Raw genomic sequence first — 19,025 nt, forward strand, 5'->3', positions numbered from 1 at the left:
TGTGAATTTTATTCTTATATTGATGAAATATTTTATCTTTAAAATGATGTACAAAAAACAAGTACCAAATTTTAATTGTTTTGTCCATAGTCTAAAAATAAAAAAAAACAAAAATAAAAATCCAGATTGAAAAAGAAATAGCCCTCAGTAATGACACATTACAAATCTTTGTTCAAAAATGGAATCGGATTAAATTCTCATAATGTTTGTCCACTTATATACATTTCACTCTAATGTTAGTTTATCTTTCTAAAATATTTTTGTATATTTTTTTTCAATTTCATAAGATCATTGTGAATATACAACAAAACACACAAGTCCAGTATGTTTTCTTCCTACTTTATACAACTCATCATTTTTCATAACTATTCTTCTGTTGTTCTTTTCTTTTCTCTTTAAAAAATATATATATTAGCATATCTTGTATAACATGTCTGAACTGTATTGCTTTGTACAATCACGATGTTGTATGATCATATACATGTATACATTGTTTGTATAATATTGAATTTAAAAAAATATTACCCCTAAAAAAAAAAAAGAAAAAAAAAGATTACAGTCACTTTGTGATCGAAGTCTATACCGACTGTTTGCTGGGACAAACATTTCTTGCAAGTAACCTGGAGCATAACCATGGACAACACGAAAGACCATAACCAGGACTTTGTACATGATTCTAGCTTTTACTGGTAGCCAGTGGGGTTGTTTCAAGAGTTCAGTACTTGGTTGATCAAATGACGCATTCAGGACCACTCTTGCGGCATGATTTTGAGTCCGCTGAAGCTTTTGAATTTGGTAAGCTGGTAGATCGGTGAATAAACCATTGCAAAAGTCAATATGGGAGTGTACAAGACCATGCACTAACACCTCCGCTGACTTCTGTGTCAAATGCCTGCGTATAGCTTTTGGGCAATTTGGCAATTCTTCGTGATGTGAAGGTCAAGGTTAAGAGTGTTGGTTTAAAATGATTTATATAGCATGATAACCAAATTAGCAACTGTGAAACCATTTTGCAAGAAGTTTTGGTATATGGCATGAAATCATCAGTACACCTACAATCGATTTAGTTACATATTCGTCCTGTTGTAAAAATCGTCATTTTTCAGCATTGTTTAACAAATATCAAGTTAAGTATTGATGCAAAAGAAAATTATTTGATGTCTGAATACTAAATGCGTATTACGCCTACAACAACAAAAATAGTCCTTGAAAATATAAGGCTTAGAATAGAATACAGTGTGTAAACGTTCTTAATTATAGTTTAGCGACAACTAACGACCGTGCGTTTATCTAATCTTTGCGTTCACCTGTCATAGTTATCTTTAAGACATGTTGATATACACAGATATAACACCTACTGAGCTGTGATAATACCCATATCTTGTAAGGAATCTGTGAAGCAATACGGTGTTCTGTGTTCATTCATATTAGTATTAATTTTCTGAATAAGGACTAAACATGTTGACGATGTGGCGTTATTTATTGCTTACTTTGTTCGGGTTTTCGTTTGAAAGCAGCGACGCTTGCTGTTCACCAAAACAGTGGAGTGCTTCTATAATTGACACAGTTGGTAAGTTTATCATGCGTACTCTACAATCACCACAGGCATTCTGTATTATTGTCCATTTCATGGCACTAAATGTGAAAAAATTCGTTCAAAGAGAAATAGTTTACATCGTGTATCGTTCCTCTGTTTTTGCGAAGAAAAATTAAACAATTATGTGAGGCAAATAACCGCGGCATTCCTTATAAATTATGTTGTATCATTAGTAGTTCTGTGTAGTCTCCATAGTTATCAAAGCGTTGAACGGTAAAAGACTTCTTGTTAAAACATAGAACGTTGTTTACTTCCATGACGTCATAATACATTGCTTATGATTGAATAAGTATTTAAAATAAGCTTTTATAAAATAATGCATAAGAATATCCGATTATTGAGCTACATGTAGGTAACATTATAACTAATACATCTTAATGCTATGTTATATTGGGAAAACTTTGACATTTTGTGGTGAACTGCGGCTGTATTCATATGTTGCATTTTACTTTAGATTTAGATTGTATTATTTATGTATTATTAAATCAATATGAAGCCAACGTTAGCTAAATTTATTCAAATGTCAGGGTTTATAACTGAAGCTTTTAATAAGCAAATAGAAAACCTCAAAATAGAAGTCATATACAAATTTATATGAAATTAATTGCGTGATAATGAATGGGGGTAGGCATACTCAAAGTGTAATTTCAGTTTGTAGAAAATATGTTGTGTCAAATACATATGTACACAATCTGCAATTCATTACACTAAAAGTGACATAAAACGTAATTAACCCATTTATGCCTAGCGTCCTGAAAAAAGGACTTTGCAAACAGCGTAGACCCAGATGAGACGCCGCATGAATCGGCGTCTCATCTAGGTCTGCGCTGTTTGCTTAAAAGGAATTTCAGTAAGTAATATTCTAAATATAGAAATAAATATACTAGACATCCCTAATTTTGGAAATAAATTGATCCAGTTTAGAAGGATGGGAGAGTCCACTAGGCATAAATGGGTTAAAGTTTCTTGTCACTTAACGACTTGTTGTTGTGTTTGCCCTTTTATCCAGATCAGTGCAAATATCATTGGAGATCAAAAGTACAAATCGCTTTCTATGACACTTTTTAGCTCATCTATTTTTTCAAAAAAAATTATGAGCTATTGTCATCACCTTGGCGTCGGCGTTGGCGTCCGGTTGAGTTTTGCGTTTAGGTCCACTTTTCTCAGAAAGTATCAATGCTATTGCATTCAAACTTGGTACACTTACTTACTATCATGAGGGGACTGGGCAGGCAAAGTTAGATAACTCTGGCGTGCATTTTGACAGAATTATGTGCCCTTTTTATACTTAGAAAATTGAAAATTTTGGTTAAGTTTTGTGTTTAGGTCCACTTTATTCCTACAGTATCAAAGCTATTGCTTTCATACTTGCAACACTTATTAACTATCATAAGGGGACTGTGCAGGCAAAGTTATGTAACTCTGACTGGCATTTGGACGAAACTATTGGCCCTTATACTTAGAAAATTGAAAATTTTGTTAAGTTTTGTGTTTTGGTCCACTTTACCCCTAAACTATCATAGATATTACTTTCATACTTGGAACACTCGCAAACTATCATAAGGGTACAGTAAAAGGACACGTTGCATAACTCTGGTTGTCATTTTTACGGAATTATGGCCCTTTTTTGACTTAGTAACTTTGAATATATGGTTACATTTTGTGTTTCCATCCACATTACTTCTAAAGTATCAAGGCTTTTGCTTTCAAACTTCAAATACTTTCATGCTATCATGAGGTTACTGTGCCTGGCAAGTTGAATTTTACCTTGACCTTTGAATGACCTAAACGGTTAAAAAACACAAATATTTATTTTTATTATTTTATGTTTGAAATACCGTCCAACCATCGCACCCAAGAATACCCCCCCCCCCCGACCCCCCTCCCACCACCCACCCCCCAAATTACCCCCCCTATTTTTTTATTTTTTTTTTAAGATCATCTCACAAATGACCACCATACCCTCACACTATACTATACCCCCCCCCCCCAAATTACCCCCCCCCCCTAATTTTTTTTTAAGATCATCTCACAAATGACCACCACACCCTCACACTATACTATACCCCCCCCGAATCCCCCCCCCCTACCTATTTTTTTTTAAAGATCATCTCACAAATGACCACCACACCCTCACATTATACTTTACCCACCCCACCCCCATTTTTTTTTGAAACGGTTAAAAAACACAAATATTTATTTTTATTATTTTATGTTTGAAATACCGTCCAACCATCGCACCGAAGAATACCCCCCGCCCCCCGAATTCCTCCCCCCCCCCCCTTATTATTATTTTTATTTTTAAGATCATCTCACAAATTACCACCACACCCTCACACTATACCCCCCCCCCCACCCTCCCCCCGATTTTTTTTCATTTTTTTTTTTCGCATTTTTGGAACATAATGTGATAAATGTCCACGCCCCCACACTATACACCCCTTTTCACTCCACCCCTCCCTCCTTTATGATCGAAAATGAGAGTCCCTTCACCTTTAAAAAGAAAATAGATGAGCGGTCTGCACCCGCAGGGCGGTGCTCTTGTTTCATTGTGTATCCACTAGCATAATCCAGTCGAGTACGTTTATTAAGTTAATTGTGAAAATATGTGTACATCCCATTAACAAAAATTATATATTTTGGATATAGGGTAAATCCATAGAAAACGCCCATCCGAGTCAAGGGGTATGTGTATTCAACCACGTAAAAAAGTTAACAGGCTGGTTAAAAGTATTAAAATTTTGCAATTAGTTGTGATGAACAATTTACTTTGTGGCAATTGAAACAAATTGTGTTTCTGGAAAAGTACCCATTATGCTCCCACTTCCATTATAGCGCTGAAAAAAAAACAGGAAACAATGTCTTTATCGATGGCATGTTTTCAATAGGTTTATTTCCTATCTTAATTAACAGAAAAATTTATATTGAACGAATGGCCCGTGACGCAATACAAAGCTACACATTACATTGAAGCCTATTCACACACTGTGTCAGTGCAGTTCTTCTATCCAACTTAAACTGATATTATGGGCATCTAACAGTATATGCTATGTTTATAGGTGTCTTTCGCAACCGTTGTTTATTTTTGGTGTTTTCACTTCATATACACTTATTTTTGTTAATGCAGCATCAACATACTAAAACAATATCCCGGAAAGAGAAAAATAATGCATTTGAATATCAACCGTTCTTTCGTTTTGACAACTGACGATGTGAATCTAAATTTAGTTTTAGGGCAGATTCGTTAATACGACGCATGAACACTATGTCCGATCCTAATAAAAAACAGTTCCGCTCGGCTTAGAGGACTGGTGCGTCATGTAAAATATCGAATATAATATATATTTTTATAAACAACTGGTAGCAAGATGAGTTGCAGATAATTGTTCAGTTACCACATTTGAAAAGCGATTTGATTCATGTAAAATTACACATAGTTATTCTTATAAATGTGTGCAAATATTGTCTAAAATTACATTCAACTCTTCATAGCTTTGTGAAATATACACAGTATTTGCTTTCACATAAAGCCAAATGAAAGTTTTATGCTTGATTAAATGAACATACCGACACATTACATTAATTGAACGAACATGATCAATTTTATAATAACATAACACAAACATCAAACGTATTGCTGTAACATATTCTATACATAAGGCATGATGCAACTAGGATCGGTAAGGCATGCTAAAATTGAATAAAATTGTGATTATCATAGTAATAAATCGTGCTATACATTTTTCCATCGTCGATGAGTATCAGCCCATAAACAACTCTGCAGTCTAAGTTGTTGTTGATTTTCTTATTAATAAATTCGCATTTTTTTAAGTATGTTGTAACTATAAATACAAAGATAAAAAGTAGAACAGGGTAATACCTTTCAATCATTTTAGATATATACAGCTTATATATGAGCATCTTTTGAGGATGGGCACTGGTGGATCAGGACAAAAACAGGACTTATAATTAAATAATTTATCATGAAAGCCAAACAGCGTATTAGTGGTTGCATGTATATGAATGAATGCTAGTTTTAACGTGAACTTTGTGCTATTATTATTTTACTATATTCGTTGAAGGCCGGAAATATTTTCTATTTTGACAGTATCGTAATATTTGCAATAGGCATAACTTGAGTTGTTACGCTTGAATGAACAACGGCGCTTTACTGATCGAGGCAAAAGTACACAATTATCAATAAACTTCAACGTTTCTGTTTCTATAATGAGTCACAGTTACTGTAATAGGAACAACAACAACAATTGAATGATGATATCCTGGATGTCTTGTTGTTTTTTCTTCAAAGTATGGCTTTAAGAAACTAATTGTGTTGATGATGGTGAACCTGATACAGTGTCGAACGAGTCAATATGTCATGCTCTCAAATAATTGACACGTCCTCGATGGTTATAGTCTCAAATGAGCCATTAAACTGTACATTTTACCGAAAAAGACATGATAAAGAATGTTTCAATTTATTTGCGTAATTTAACGCACCATTATTTTATTTTTAATACATCTGTTAATTATAATAAAATTAATGTAGTTTACAACTAACTTCAAAATTCGTTTATCGTTGCTAATATTGGAATAGTAGATATAATCACCATTTTATACGTCACCTACAGTTTGCGGTTCATCAAAATGACAAGCTGAAATACTTTAAACAAAGGGACGCAACTGTACAGCACAAACTGTCGTTATTTGAAATCGTATGCTGATTTGCTATGTTTCTTATTACATCATGATTATTTATATCATGTATTCGGATGTTTTCCTGTTGCTACTGACATCTCGCTCAGTGAAATCACGTTGTACGAGTCATCAGTCAAATTATAACTGCAATCAGACACGACGCAATTATTACTTAAATATCCTGATATAAATAACTGAAGACAAAATTATATTGCCAGCATGCACGATTAGTATTCTAACAAGCGCGATGACGATTTAAGTGCCCTTCACATACGGTTTTACATGCTTCGTTTTGTGATAGATATTGCAAATTTTCATTTATGTAAATGCGCCACATGTAGTTACAAGGTATTTAGAAACGATTGAACGCCGTTTGAGTTTCAAAATATAATGTTTTCATGTGATATTTTTAGGAAGTTAAATCCTGATCATGCGGCGTCTCATCTGGGTCTACGCTGTTTGCCAAGGCCTTTTTTCTAGACGCTAGGCATAAATGGGTTAAATAAATCGCTTTACTGTTATTAAAAACAAAACAAACATCTATAACAATTATTCCGTGTGATTTACCAATATTCAACAAGTCTTTGTTCTATTAAAAGTTTAAAATGATTTTTGATGGCCATTTTACATTCATCTCATTCCGAATGAATCGCCTTCGTTTGCTAGAGTTATATAATTCGTTCTTTCGGGAAAGTTATAAAACCTTAAACACTTGGTAAACTTAATTTATTAAAGATTATATACTTATATTCATATTTCGGTTTTTAAGCAATAACACGTCTCCTTTCTCGGATTGCAGGGGAATACAATCAGGGTACAGACAGCGCATCGCTTGCCTATGTGTTGCGGAAATATTATTATGACGGCGCCACAGACAGTATTGCCTATTTCGAAGAATCGTCGAACACAACGTTTCACGCAAAGACATCAACACACGTGATAACCAACTATCAGCAGGTGTCGTTACTATTCTTGTCTATCTCTCCGCCGCACCCAGTGTATGCAATAGCTAGGTTATACAACACCTGAATGGTAATGTAGGGGCCATTTATTAATGTGAACGAATTTCTGAGTTATTCACGCAAGACGGGCATGGTGGGGCATTATTAATGTGAACCATATCTTTCTTACTAATTGTGTGTAATGTTAAAGACACGACTGTTATTCAAATACGGCGACATTTCTTTAATATTGATATGTTGAACGTTTTAAAACATAATTCAGTATCTCTTCAGCGAATGCATAGCAAATGTGATTAACTTTTTAAATATTAGAGATCATTTAAATCCTGGTGATGCGGATGATGATAATTGATGGCATTAGTTTTATATCATATCGTATGCGATATATACGATTTTTTTGTTTACGTTACAACCGAGCAGACAAATATGGAACAAAAGCAAAGAGGATTATTCGAGATGTCATTTTGTTTATTGGTATGCCGATTAAAGTAAACATACATAATGGATAACATTCACTTTTTTTTAATCAGGGTCGGAGGTATATAGTTCTAGATAACAACTGCACCGTTGACGTCATTAAAACGCAAATGCCGTCTGCATGTATACCAGGTAAGGTCACGAGTTCAATTCAGGCAAAGTGTTCTAAAAGATAATGACGGAAGCTTTTAGTTCTTATTTAGTGAGTTCATTCATGTTTTCTTTTCATTACATAACTTGTTTCTTTAACCATCCTGTTAGAGTGTGAGCCATTTAAGCAATAGTTTTCAGCTTTCACCGTTTTTGCCGAAATAACACGTAAAACAGCAATTAATTTAAAGAGTTTAATAAAACAAAGAAATGCGCAATATGCGGCAATATTTCCGTATGGAGCATTGTGTATACAATATGAGTTTGCGTACAAAAATAAAGAGACATGCGTTTCGTTTGAATTGTGTATGTTCACATTTCACATATTCAAAGTTCTTTAGTTATTAACGCGCATAAACAACAGGATGAGACGAGTAGACAAATGTCCGTCAAGAGTTTAACATGCAATGCTATGCATTTGTACATGGGTTACTAACTTCGAATACCGTCAGTGAATTTCTTTTTTTTTCAATGAGGACGTCTATAAAAACATTGCAAACAAAGTGTTCCATGTCATTTAAATAACATGTGGTACACGTCTGTCAAGAATAGGCTGTGTGTGTTACATAGAGGATATTTGTTGGATTCGGTGGATTATCGATTTTAATTCACGAGTGATCATAAAAACAAAATCTATGATCACGAGTTTAAAAAGTTTAACTTAAGAATTGCGCTTGGATAATGATGTCATTTCGTAAAAAAATGACATAATTTCACAGTAAACAGTGAAAATATCGATAATTTTCACTGTTAATTTTCACTGTTTGAAACAGTGAAATTATCAGTTTTGATTCACTGATATTTCTCTATAAACCACTAGAAAGCAAAAACTAAATTTTTGTGTAGCTAGTATGATTGACCAAAATACGGTATGCGTGACAATATCGCAAGACAATAAAATATTATTACGCTGCAGTTCATTAACGAAATGCGACCAAAACTGTAATGACTGTAGAGAAAAGTTGGAAAATTAAGAAGTGCTGTGGGAAGAATTAAAATAACAATTGTCTGTGGTGTATGTATTTATTTCCGAATGTCCACACATATAACAATACTTACAAAATGAATACAATACATAAACATCCAATTCGATAGTCAAGCATGCATCCGAGAGGAGCCATCGAAAAGTGTTAAATTGCGGCACATGTAAATCAATATGCAACAAGCATACATAAGGGCAAATATGTTGAGATGGAAAGTGTTTATATAGCTGTCAAAGCTTTCTTTATAATAATGGATACACTATCTGATATATCAATTAATCGTATTGCATATACATGTAGTGTAATATAGTTGCATAATGATTTCATAAAGCAATATTAATTAAATATAATTGAATTATACACCCCACACGTGGTTCGAAGTAAAGGGGAGAGGTATTCTGAAATCGCAATGGACGCCTGTCTATTTACCTTTTTACCCGTCAGTCTACCCATCTGTCTGTTAATACAGACTTCAGCAAAAGAGTTACTCTAAACTTTCGAATGCAATCTAGAAATAAGTATGTATGCTATGAAATGAAAGTGCGATTTCTATCATGTTTCATTTGGCATTATTATAGCTTGACTTCATTTTGTATGCATCTACATAATTGGCATAAAACTATCTTCGCACAATAACTTCTATAAGACTGCGACGTAGTCTTGTGTCATATAAGTATGTTACCTAGAAAAAATATGCAGTAATGGGTCGAGTTGTGTGAAAAGGGTGTTTAATGCATGTATGTAAAGTGTCGTCCCAGATTAGCATGTGCAGTCTGCACAGGCAAATCAGAGACGACACCTTTCTTTTTTTATGATAACTTTCGTGTAAAAAAAGTCTCTTCTTAGCAAAAATTAAGTTTAGGCGGAAAGTGTCGTCCCTGATTAGCCCTTTTCACAGAGCACGGCTAATTCATATTTCTTGTATTTACATGGATGCAAACGGAAGTGACAATCCTCTCAACGAATTAGAAGCACTCAGTAAATTAATAAACTTATTTACCATGCGAAGCAAATGCGCAGAAAAACAAATACTTATGTGTGCTATCTATCGATTCTGCAAAAAGTAATATGGTGGTAAAGTAAATTTTACCATTTAATTTCAAATACACAGTTTCCGCATGCTTTCTCTAAATTATAGATAAGTTATTGTAATAACAATTTTATGAATATGATGTGTAGTGAACTATTTATAAATACAACATACCAAGATGAAAGAATTGATATATGGTTACACAAAGATGTGATCAAACTATTCTGTTGCAGACAACGCCACCCATTTAGGACGACACAACTACCCGGCTGGTGTCCAAGTCGACATGTGGTTCTGGGAAGGCAAGGGTGAAGAAGGAGGACGTAGACTTGGCGTAACCGTAGACACGTGCTTGCCATTGACGGAGGCGCTTCTGTCAACAAGGTCGGGGCGAGGTAGGTGATTCTAACGAATGCAGCGGTACCTTTCCCAAAGTATTAAGGCATTAGAAAGATGACATATTTGGGGACGATGTGAACGCTCGTCCCATGCGAAGGATTGTGTAAGGAAAGGTCAGACGCAAGGATAAGTGCAATACTTCAAACCTCTAAATACGTGGGGCATAAACATGTCCATACACGATACATTGTTATTGATAGATAACCAAACAAAACTGTTTTAGAAGTATACTCACAAATAGCTGCACATGCCAATTGTTTTCACGTTTTCAAACATGTAATTGTTAATTTCTCGTATTGATTTGGTTAAAATGGCAATTACAAGGTTGTAACTAAATTGCTTAAACGTGTAATTTAAAATGAAAGCAGCTCAATCTAGAAAGCAAATACGTGCAGTGCTATGGTCTTGCCGGAGTTCACACTTAACCTAAAATATAAAAACATTATGAATACACAATTATTTATTCTGGTCCGTAGTCGGTGGTCATAATTATAACGTAAAAACATACGAGTCAACATTTAATTTCAAACAACATTTCACCGAAACAATGAAATAGAAAAATCATGTAAACCGACGTTTTTTCTCATTTTGGAAACAAACGCAGCACAATCTGATAAGTGCACTCTGGGGTGTAACACATGCAAAATAACGCCAGTAAATGGCGATACGAAGGTCTTTTCTAGCGACTCTAATACAGAAATGAGGCTCAAACCATACCCCGTGTTGACTTTAATATGGGGCTCCGACCAAACTCGTATTTGACCATCATATGGGGCTCCGACCATATGCCCCGTGTTTGACTATCATATTGGGATCCGACCATATGCCCATGTTTGGCTATCATATTGGGATCCGACCATATGCCCCGTGTTTGACTATCATATGGGGATCCGACCATATGCCCCGTATTTGACAATAATATGGGGCTCCGAAAGAACCCCGTGTTTGACTTTCATATGGGGCTCCAACCATACCACGTGTCTGACTATCATATGGGTCTCCGACATGCCCCATGTTGACAATCATATTGGGGCCTCGACCAAACCCCGTATTTGACTATTATATGGGGCTCCGATCATTCCCCGTGCTTGACTATCATATGGGACTCCAACCATACCTCCTGCTTTACTATCATATGGGGCTCCAAACATACCCCGAGTATGATCATCATATGGGGCTCCGAAAATACCCCGTGTTGACTAGCGTATTGGGGCCTCGACCAAACCCCGTATTTGACTATCATATGGGGCTCCGATCATACCCCGTGCTTTACAATCATATGGGGCTCCGGCCGAACCCCGTGTCTGACTACAACATGGGGCGTCCACCTTGCCACGCGTTTTACAATCACATGTGTGTCAAATCATACCCTTGTTTGACAATAATATTGGGCTTCGACCATACCCCGTGATTGACCAGCATATGAGACTTCGACCATACCTCGTGTGTGACTATCATCGAAGGCTCCGAACAAACACCGTATTTGAGTATGATATGGGGCTCCGACCATTCCCCGTGTTTAGCTATTCTTTCTTGCTTTCACCATGCCTCGTGTTTGACTATCATATGGAGCTGCTAACATACCCTGTGTTTGACTATCATATGGGGTTCCGACCATTCCCCATATTTGACTATCATAAGGGGCTCCGACCATACAACGTGTTTGACTATCATATGGGGCTCCGACCATACAACGTGTTTGACTATCATATGGGGCTCCGACCATACAACGTGTTTGACTATCATATGGGGCTCCGACCATACAACGTGTTTGACTATCATATGGGGCTCCGACAATACTTCGTATTTGACTATCATATGGGGCTCCGACAATACTCCGTGTTTGACTATCATAAGGAGCTCCGACCATAGAACGTGTTTGACTATCATATGGGGCTCCGACCATACAACGTGTTTGGCTATAATATGGGGCTCCGACAATACCCCGTATTTAACTATCATAAGGGCCTCCGACTATGCCCATTGTTTGACTATCATATGGGGCTCCGACCATACAACGTGTTTGACTATCACATAGGGCTCCGACCATACCCCGTGTTTGACAATCATATGGGGCTCTGAACATATCCCGTATTTGACTATCATATGGGGCTCCGAACATACCCCGTAATTGACTATCATTTGGGGCTCCGAACATATACCGTGTTTGACTATCATATGGGACTCCGATAATACCCCGTATTTGACTATCATATGGGGCTCCGACCATACACCGTATTTGACTATCATATGGGGCTCCCACAATACACCGTGTTTGACTATCAAACGTGGCTCTGTCCATACGCGTGTTTGACTATCATATGGGGCTCTGACCAATTCCCGTATTTGACTTAAATATGGTGCTCCGACAAATCCCCGTATTCGACTATCATATTGGGCTCCGACCATACCGCTTGATATCCCGTGTTCGCCTATTATATGGTGCTCCGACCAATCACGTGTTTGACTTTAATGAGGGGCTCAGACAATAACCCGTATTTGACTATCATATCGGGCTATAACCATACCCCGTATTTGACTATCATATGGGGCTCCGAACATACCACGTGTTGATTTTCATATTGGGCTCCGACCATACACCGTATTTGACTTTCATATGGGGCTCCGACCATACCCCGTGCTTGACTTTCATATGGGGCTCCCAACATACCCCTTGTTTACTCTCATATGGGGCTCCGAACATACCCCGTGTTGACTTTCATATGGGGCTCCGACCATACCCCGTGTTTGACTTTTATATGGGGCTCCGACCATACCCCGTGTTGACTTTCATATTGGGCTCCAACCATGCCCCGTGTTTGACTTTCATATGGGGCTCCGAACATACCCCGTGTTGACTATCATATGGGGCTCCGACCAAACCCCGCGTTCGACTATCATATGGGGCTCCAACCAAACCCCGTGTTGACCTGTATAAGACGCTTCCACCATTTCCAATGTTTGACAATCATATGGGGCTTTGACCATACCCCATATTTGACTATCATATGAGACTCCGACCATATACCCCGTGTTTGACTATCATATTGGGCGCCGACCATACCCCGTGTTTAACTATCATATGGGGCTCCAATCATATCCTGTGTTTGACTATCATATGGGGCTTCAACCATACCCCGTATTTGACTTTCATATGGGGCTCTAATAATATTCTGTGTTTGACTATCACATGGGGCGCCGACCATACCCCGTGTTTGACTATTATATTGGACCTCGATTTTAGCCCGTATTTCACTATCATGTTGGGCTCCGAACAAATCCTGTGTTCGACTATCATATGGAGCCCCGACCATGCCCCGCATTTGACTATCATATTTGACTATCTGGGGGGCTCCGACCATACCCCGTGATGACTTTCAAATTGGGCTCCGACCATACCCCGTGTTTGACTTTCATAATTGGCTTCAATAATACCCAGTGTTTGACTATCTTATGGGGCTCCGACCATACTCGTTTTTGACTTGCTTATTTTACCTCGATTTTACCCCGTATTTCACTATCATGTTGGGCTCCGAACAAACCCTGTGTTTGACTATCATATGGAGCTCCAACCATGCCCCGCATTTGACTATCATATTTGGCTCCGACCATACCCCTTATCCCGTGTTTGACAATCATATGGAGCTGCGAACATACCCCGTGTTGACCTTCATATGGGACTCCGACCATACCCCTTATTAGACTATCATATGGGGCTTCAATCATGCCCCGTAATTTACTATTATATGGGGCTTCAATCTTACCACGTATTTGACCATCATATGGGACTCCGACCATACCCCTTGTTTGACTATGATATGGGTCTTCAATACGGGGCTCCGAATATACCCCGTTTTTGACCAGCATATGGGACTCTGACCATACCCCGTATTTGACTATCAAATTGGGCTTTAATCATTCCCCGTATTTTACTATCACATGGGGCTTCAATCATTCCACGTATTTGACCATTATATTGGACTCCGACCATATCCCGTTCTTGACTTTCATACGGGACTTCAACCATACCCCGTATATGACTATCATACGGGGCTCCGAACAAACCCCGTGTTTGACCGGCATATGGGGCTCCGAACATACCCCGTGTTTGACCAGCATATGGGCTCCAACCATTCCCCGTATCTGAATACCATTTGGGGCTCCGACCATACCCCGTGTTTGCTTTTCATATGGGGCTCTAATCATATCCTGTGTTTGACTATCATATGGGGCTCCGACCATACTCCTTGTGTGACTATCATATTTGGCTCCGGTCATACCCGTATTTGACTATCTTCTTTGGCTCCGGCTATACCCGTATGTGACTATTATATTAGGCTCCGACCATACCCAGAGTTTACTATCACGTGGCTCTCCGACCATACCCGTATTTGAGTATCATATGGAGCCCCGACCATACCTCGTGTTTGACTGTCATAATAACGTGATCATTTAAAGCGCGTCACGATGACGTCACTTTTAACAGATCTTTGTGTCCGGAATGGACCCTGTCCTGTAACTTCATACTCGAATCGGGTCAGATCTTCGACGATTAGGCCACGCGAGTTGTGTATCTTGCTATTTATTTGACCCGGCATTTGTAAAAATATTGCAAGATATGTACATTTCAAGAAAGGAAATTCAGTTTTGCGTTTGATAAGACCAAATTTGTGGAAATCGCTGCAAATTGATGAAGTAATAGCTATCGAAAGCGATGCACCCTGTTTTCGGGTCATTTTGAGTTGAATACCTTGTTTTATATATAACAACCTGTGGGTTGTGCGAGCAACGAGAACATATTTAATGATAAAGACCAATGAACGAGTGAAATTGAATTTAGATTTAACCGAAATTAAAACATATAAATCTTCTCTGCGCTACAAAGTTGTTAATGAAAAATGTATACACCCACGACTTACATGCTGGTAACGCGACGCTGTACACGTATAATTTTGGCGCGCTTTTATCGGGAAAAAAGAACACTCGATACATGTACACTAGTATTGTTTATTTGAAGCTAGAATATGTACATGTAGTTAAACATTACAATTTGGGAGTTAGTTTCGGATTACAAATTAAATTAATGATGCTAATATGATAATAAAAAAAACACGTACCAACACTGCTAGATTGTGTATGCGCCACGTACCAACACTGCTAGATTGTGTATGCGCCACGTACCAACACTGCTAGATTGTGTATGCGCCACGTACCAACACTGCTAGATTGTGTATGCGCCACGTACCAACACTGCTAGATTGTGTATGCGCCACGTACCAACACTGCTAGATTGTGTATGCGCCACGTACCAACACTGCTAGATTGTGTATGCGCCACGTACCAACACTGCTAGATTGTGTATGCGCCACGTACCAACACTGCTAGATTGTGTATGCGCCACGTACCAACACTGCTAGATTGTGTATGCGCCACGTACCAACACTGCTAGATTGTGTATGCGCCACGTACCAACACTGCTAGATTGTGTATGCGCCACGTACCAACACTGCTAGATTGTGTATGCGCCACGTACCAACACTGCTAGATTGTGTATGCGCAGTATATTGAGCGCAAACTTTGTTATGATGCGTTTTTTCTTTCGCTTTAAATGCTTCCTAGTCGCCAACGGGGACCTATATTTATTTCTCTAAGATCTTAGGTTAAATTTTAAGTGCTTAGTTTAAATTGATGGCCATTAAAAACATCGTAACAAGTGTGCATCTGATGACGCAAATTTATTGATAATAGGATTTGATATTTATGTGTGTGAATTTCAATTACATCCACTTATGATTGGGTTTCGAATGGCATACACATCTGATAAAAAACCCGATTGCGACCAGCCTTTTTAATACAATATTGATCTCGAAAATAAAAAGAGTATATGATGTTGTTGTGGTGTAACGCTATAAGAAGCTCTACTTTCCCTATAAGGTTACGAACACGATATATTCAAATTTAATACATTAGTTTTCATTTAAATAACATAGCTATTGCGTATACAATTAAAATATCAGGAAGAAATGTAATCAGTTTCATTTTTGAAAACTATTGTTTAAACAATGGTTTTGCACGATATAAATACATATACAAACATTCAACGTACAAACAGCCTTATAAATAAATACACTTCAAAAATGTAATGCTCCTGTACGTGATCTTTATCAAAGTATTACAAATGAAACACACTGAAATAAACAGTTCATTGATATGGTTATTTTTAAAAGACCATGAAAAATGCCAAAAAACAAATTTAGAAATATTATGATAATGAGCACTTGAGATTCGCACGTGAGGCGTTTACACAGTATATCAGCTGGTTAAACAAGGAATATTGAACAACCCCATATGCATTTTTTTATGATGGAATTTGTTTCGTCACGTAAACATTAGTGTTTTTAAAACACAAAACGTTGTATTATTTTAGCGATAGTGTAATTTAAAATCTAATTTTAACCATGAGTCTGAATAATCGTATTTAATGTTATTATTTCGTTTATATATGAGCCGCGCTCTGTGAAAAGGGGATTTAATGCATGTGCGAAATGTGTTGTCCCAGATTAGCAGTTCAGACGGGCTAATCAGGGACGACACTTTCAAATTAAACTTGATTTGTGCTAAGAAGAGACTTTCTTGAAACGAAAATATCATACAAGATAAAACTGTCGTCCCTTAACAGCCTGTGTGGAATGCACAGGCTAATCTGGGTCGACAATTTACGCACATGCATTTGACCTTTTATTTTACATTGCACGGCCCATATTTAATGCTGTGAATGATAATCAAACGTCAGTTGATATTCAGCATACTAATTTATCACATGCCATACCCTGTTTCTCATGTAATATAACCATAACATATATTTTTAGTTACGCTAAACATGTGTAATGTACTTTTTAAGCGTTTTAATTGGCTTAGTTTTCGTTTATTTACCAATCTCATTTTGTTTTTTTGCTGAACTTACGTTGCAAAGTCAATGACGTCACGAAATGTAAATATTCGGGGTTTAACATTATGTTTGCGTGAATATTTATTTAATTTGCTCATTTAAAAGCATGTGATAAAAAGATCTGACACTCGTTGTCATATCATACCATATTTTATTAAACTCGTCCAGGAAATTCGTTGGTAAGCTCGCCAAAGGCTCGCTTTAATACTTGCAAAATTCCTGAACTCGTTTAATAAAATATGGTATGATATGAGAACTCGTGCCAGAGCCTATATACATCTTTCAGACTTTATTCTGCGTACAAGTTCCTACCAAAACGTCACAGTGGGGATTTCGGATCCGACTGCATTCACTATACCAACTTTCTGCAAAACAGATGCATAACAACACATGCTTAATGGTGTCCGTTATGTTTCTCCGACGTGCCTTCAAGATAAAACAGAAGTACGATGTTTGGAGCTATTTTCTGTGAACTGCATTTTTACAACTTTCGAATGGCTTTTTTGGCATATGTGATCAACACTAATCGATTTTTTCTTACTTATTTATACTCAATTTAAAGTATTTCTGGGGAAGAGTTGTTTGTAATATTTCTCAATAATCATATACCATTCTGAATATTATCATTCTACTACATTGCGTTTTTGTATCAGTTAAATGACTTTTCCATTATGTACGTTTAATTATGAAATATTTAAAACATGTTTTATGATAATAAAACTGCGCTGTCCGTATGGAGGAATGCATTTTTTTTTCATTTTTGGTAGGTTTCAGTAAGAATATTTATTCGCAATTATCATTTATTCCTTTATTATTGCGTAAAAAATATTATTTTTAATGTATATGGCTTTTTTTGGCATGATGGTGTGTATTGTATTATTTAAAGTATGTGCATTCACAAGTAAAGCACAGTCGTTTAAAGCGTTTTTGCGAAAATAACCGATGAAACCATGTGTGCTATTCCTTTATTAACTCAATTTAAAAACGGAATAGCGCCGTGTCTATTTACAACTAAAGCATACTTTCCTCGCGAGTTCAGCCGATATTTCCTTGTCGCAGTGTTATATTACGGCATACATTGGTCACCCCAATCATCGCAAAGCTATTTCTGATAGCGGCAACGTCAGAAGTTCAAATGAAGGCGGCGTTAAAATTCCTCAATCACGACCATATATAAGACACTGGAACGCATACGTGTTTGTTATGTCAACGCAGTCGTTACATAAGTTTGCAATAAGATGGATTTTTGTAGAATATACGAAGTGTTAATCGTTTTAACTTACGCCATTCTTTTAGTACTTTCACAGCAAGTGGGCTTCAAGGAAATATTCCAATGTAGAAACTGTACCACAAGGTCCTGTCCTGCGTTAAAACAAGGCTGTGAAATTGTCATGGAGCCCGGCGTTTGTGCATGCTGTATGGCGTGCGCACGCATGGAAGGGCAGACATGCGGTCTAACAACTGGCCGGTGTGGACGGGGCCTAAGTTGCAGACCTCCCCACGGGGACCCGGATCCTATAATGGCACTCGTAGTTGGACGAGGTGTGTGTGTTTCGAATACTTATTTGAGACGTCGGTCATAGCGCTACAAGTTTAAATAACGTATTATAAGTTAAACAGGTTAGTATTTAAAAAGCTTTGTGAGGCTAATGACTGTTTTGAAGTTTTATAATTGTCAAAGATTGAAATGTTTGAATATTGTCAAACATTATTCCCATTCTCAAATGGCCTATACAAACATATCAATGAAAAATATATATCAAGGTGGTTTGTTAATTAC

The 19,025-nt window shown here is 37.2% G+C and overlaps 1 protein-coding gene across 1 annotated transcript; it reads left to right on the forward strand.

Moving 5' to 3' along the window:
- The first annotated feature begins 1,360 nt into the window (after window positions 1-1,360).
- Window positions 1,361-17,979, forward strand: LOC127851591 (uncharacterized). The gene is made up of 5 exons (XM_052385428.1): window positions 1,361-1,570; window positions 7,095-7,252; window positions 7,788-7,866; window positions 10,131-10,292; window positions 17,532-17,979. The coding sequence occupies exons 1-5, from the start codon at window positions 1,459-1,461 to the stop codon at window positions 17,627-17,629; spliced, it is 609 nt and encodes a 202-aa protein (XP_052241388.1). The 5' UTR covers window positions 1,361-1,458; the 3' UTR covers window positions 17,630-17,979.
- The last annotated feature ends 1,046 nt before the right edge of the window (window positions 17,980-19,025 follow it).

Source organism: Dreissena polymorpha, chromosome 1 (assembly GCF_020536995.1).
Source record: "Dreissena polymorpha isolate Duluth1 chromosome 1, UMN_Dpol_1.0, whole genome shotgun sequence".
Taxonomy (NCBI): Eukaryota; Metazoa; Mollusca; class Bivalvia; order Myida; family Dreissenidae; genus Dreissena; species Dreissena polymorpha.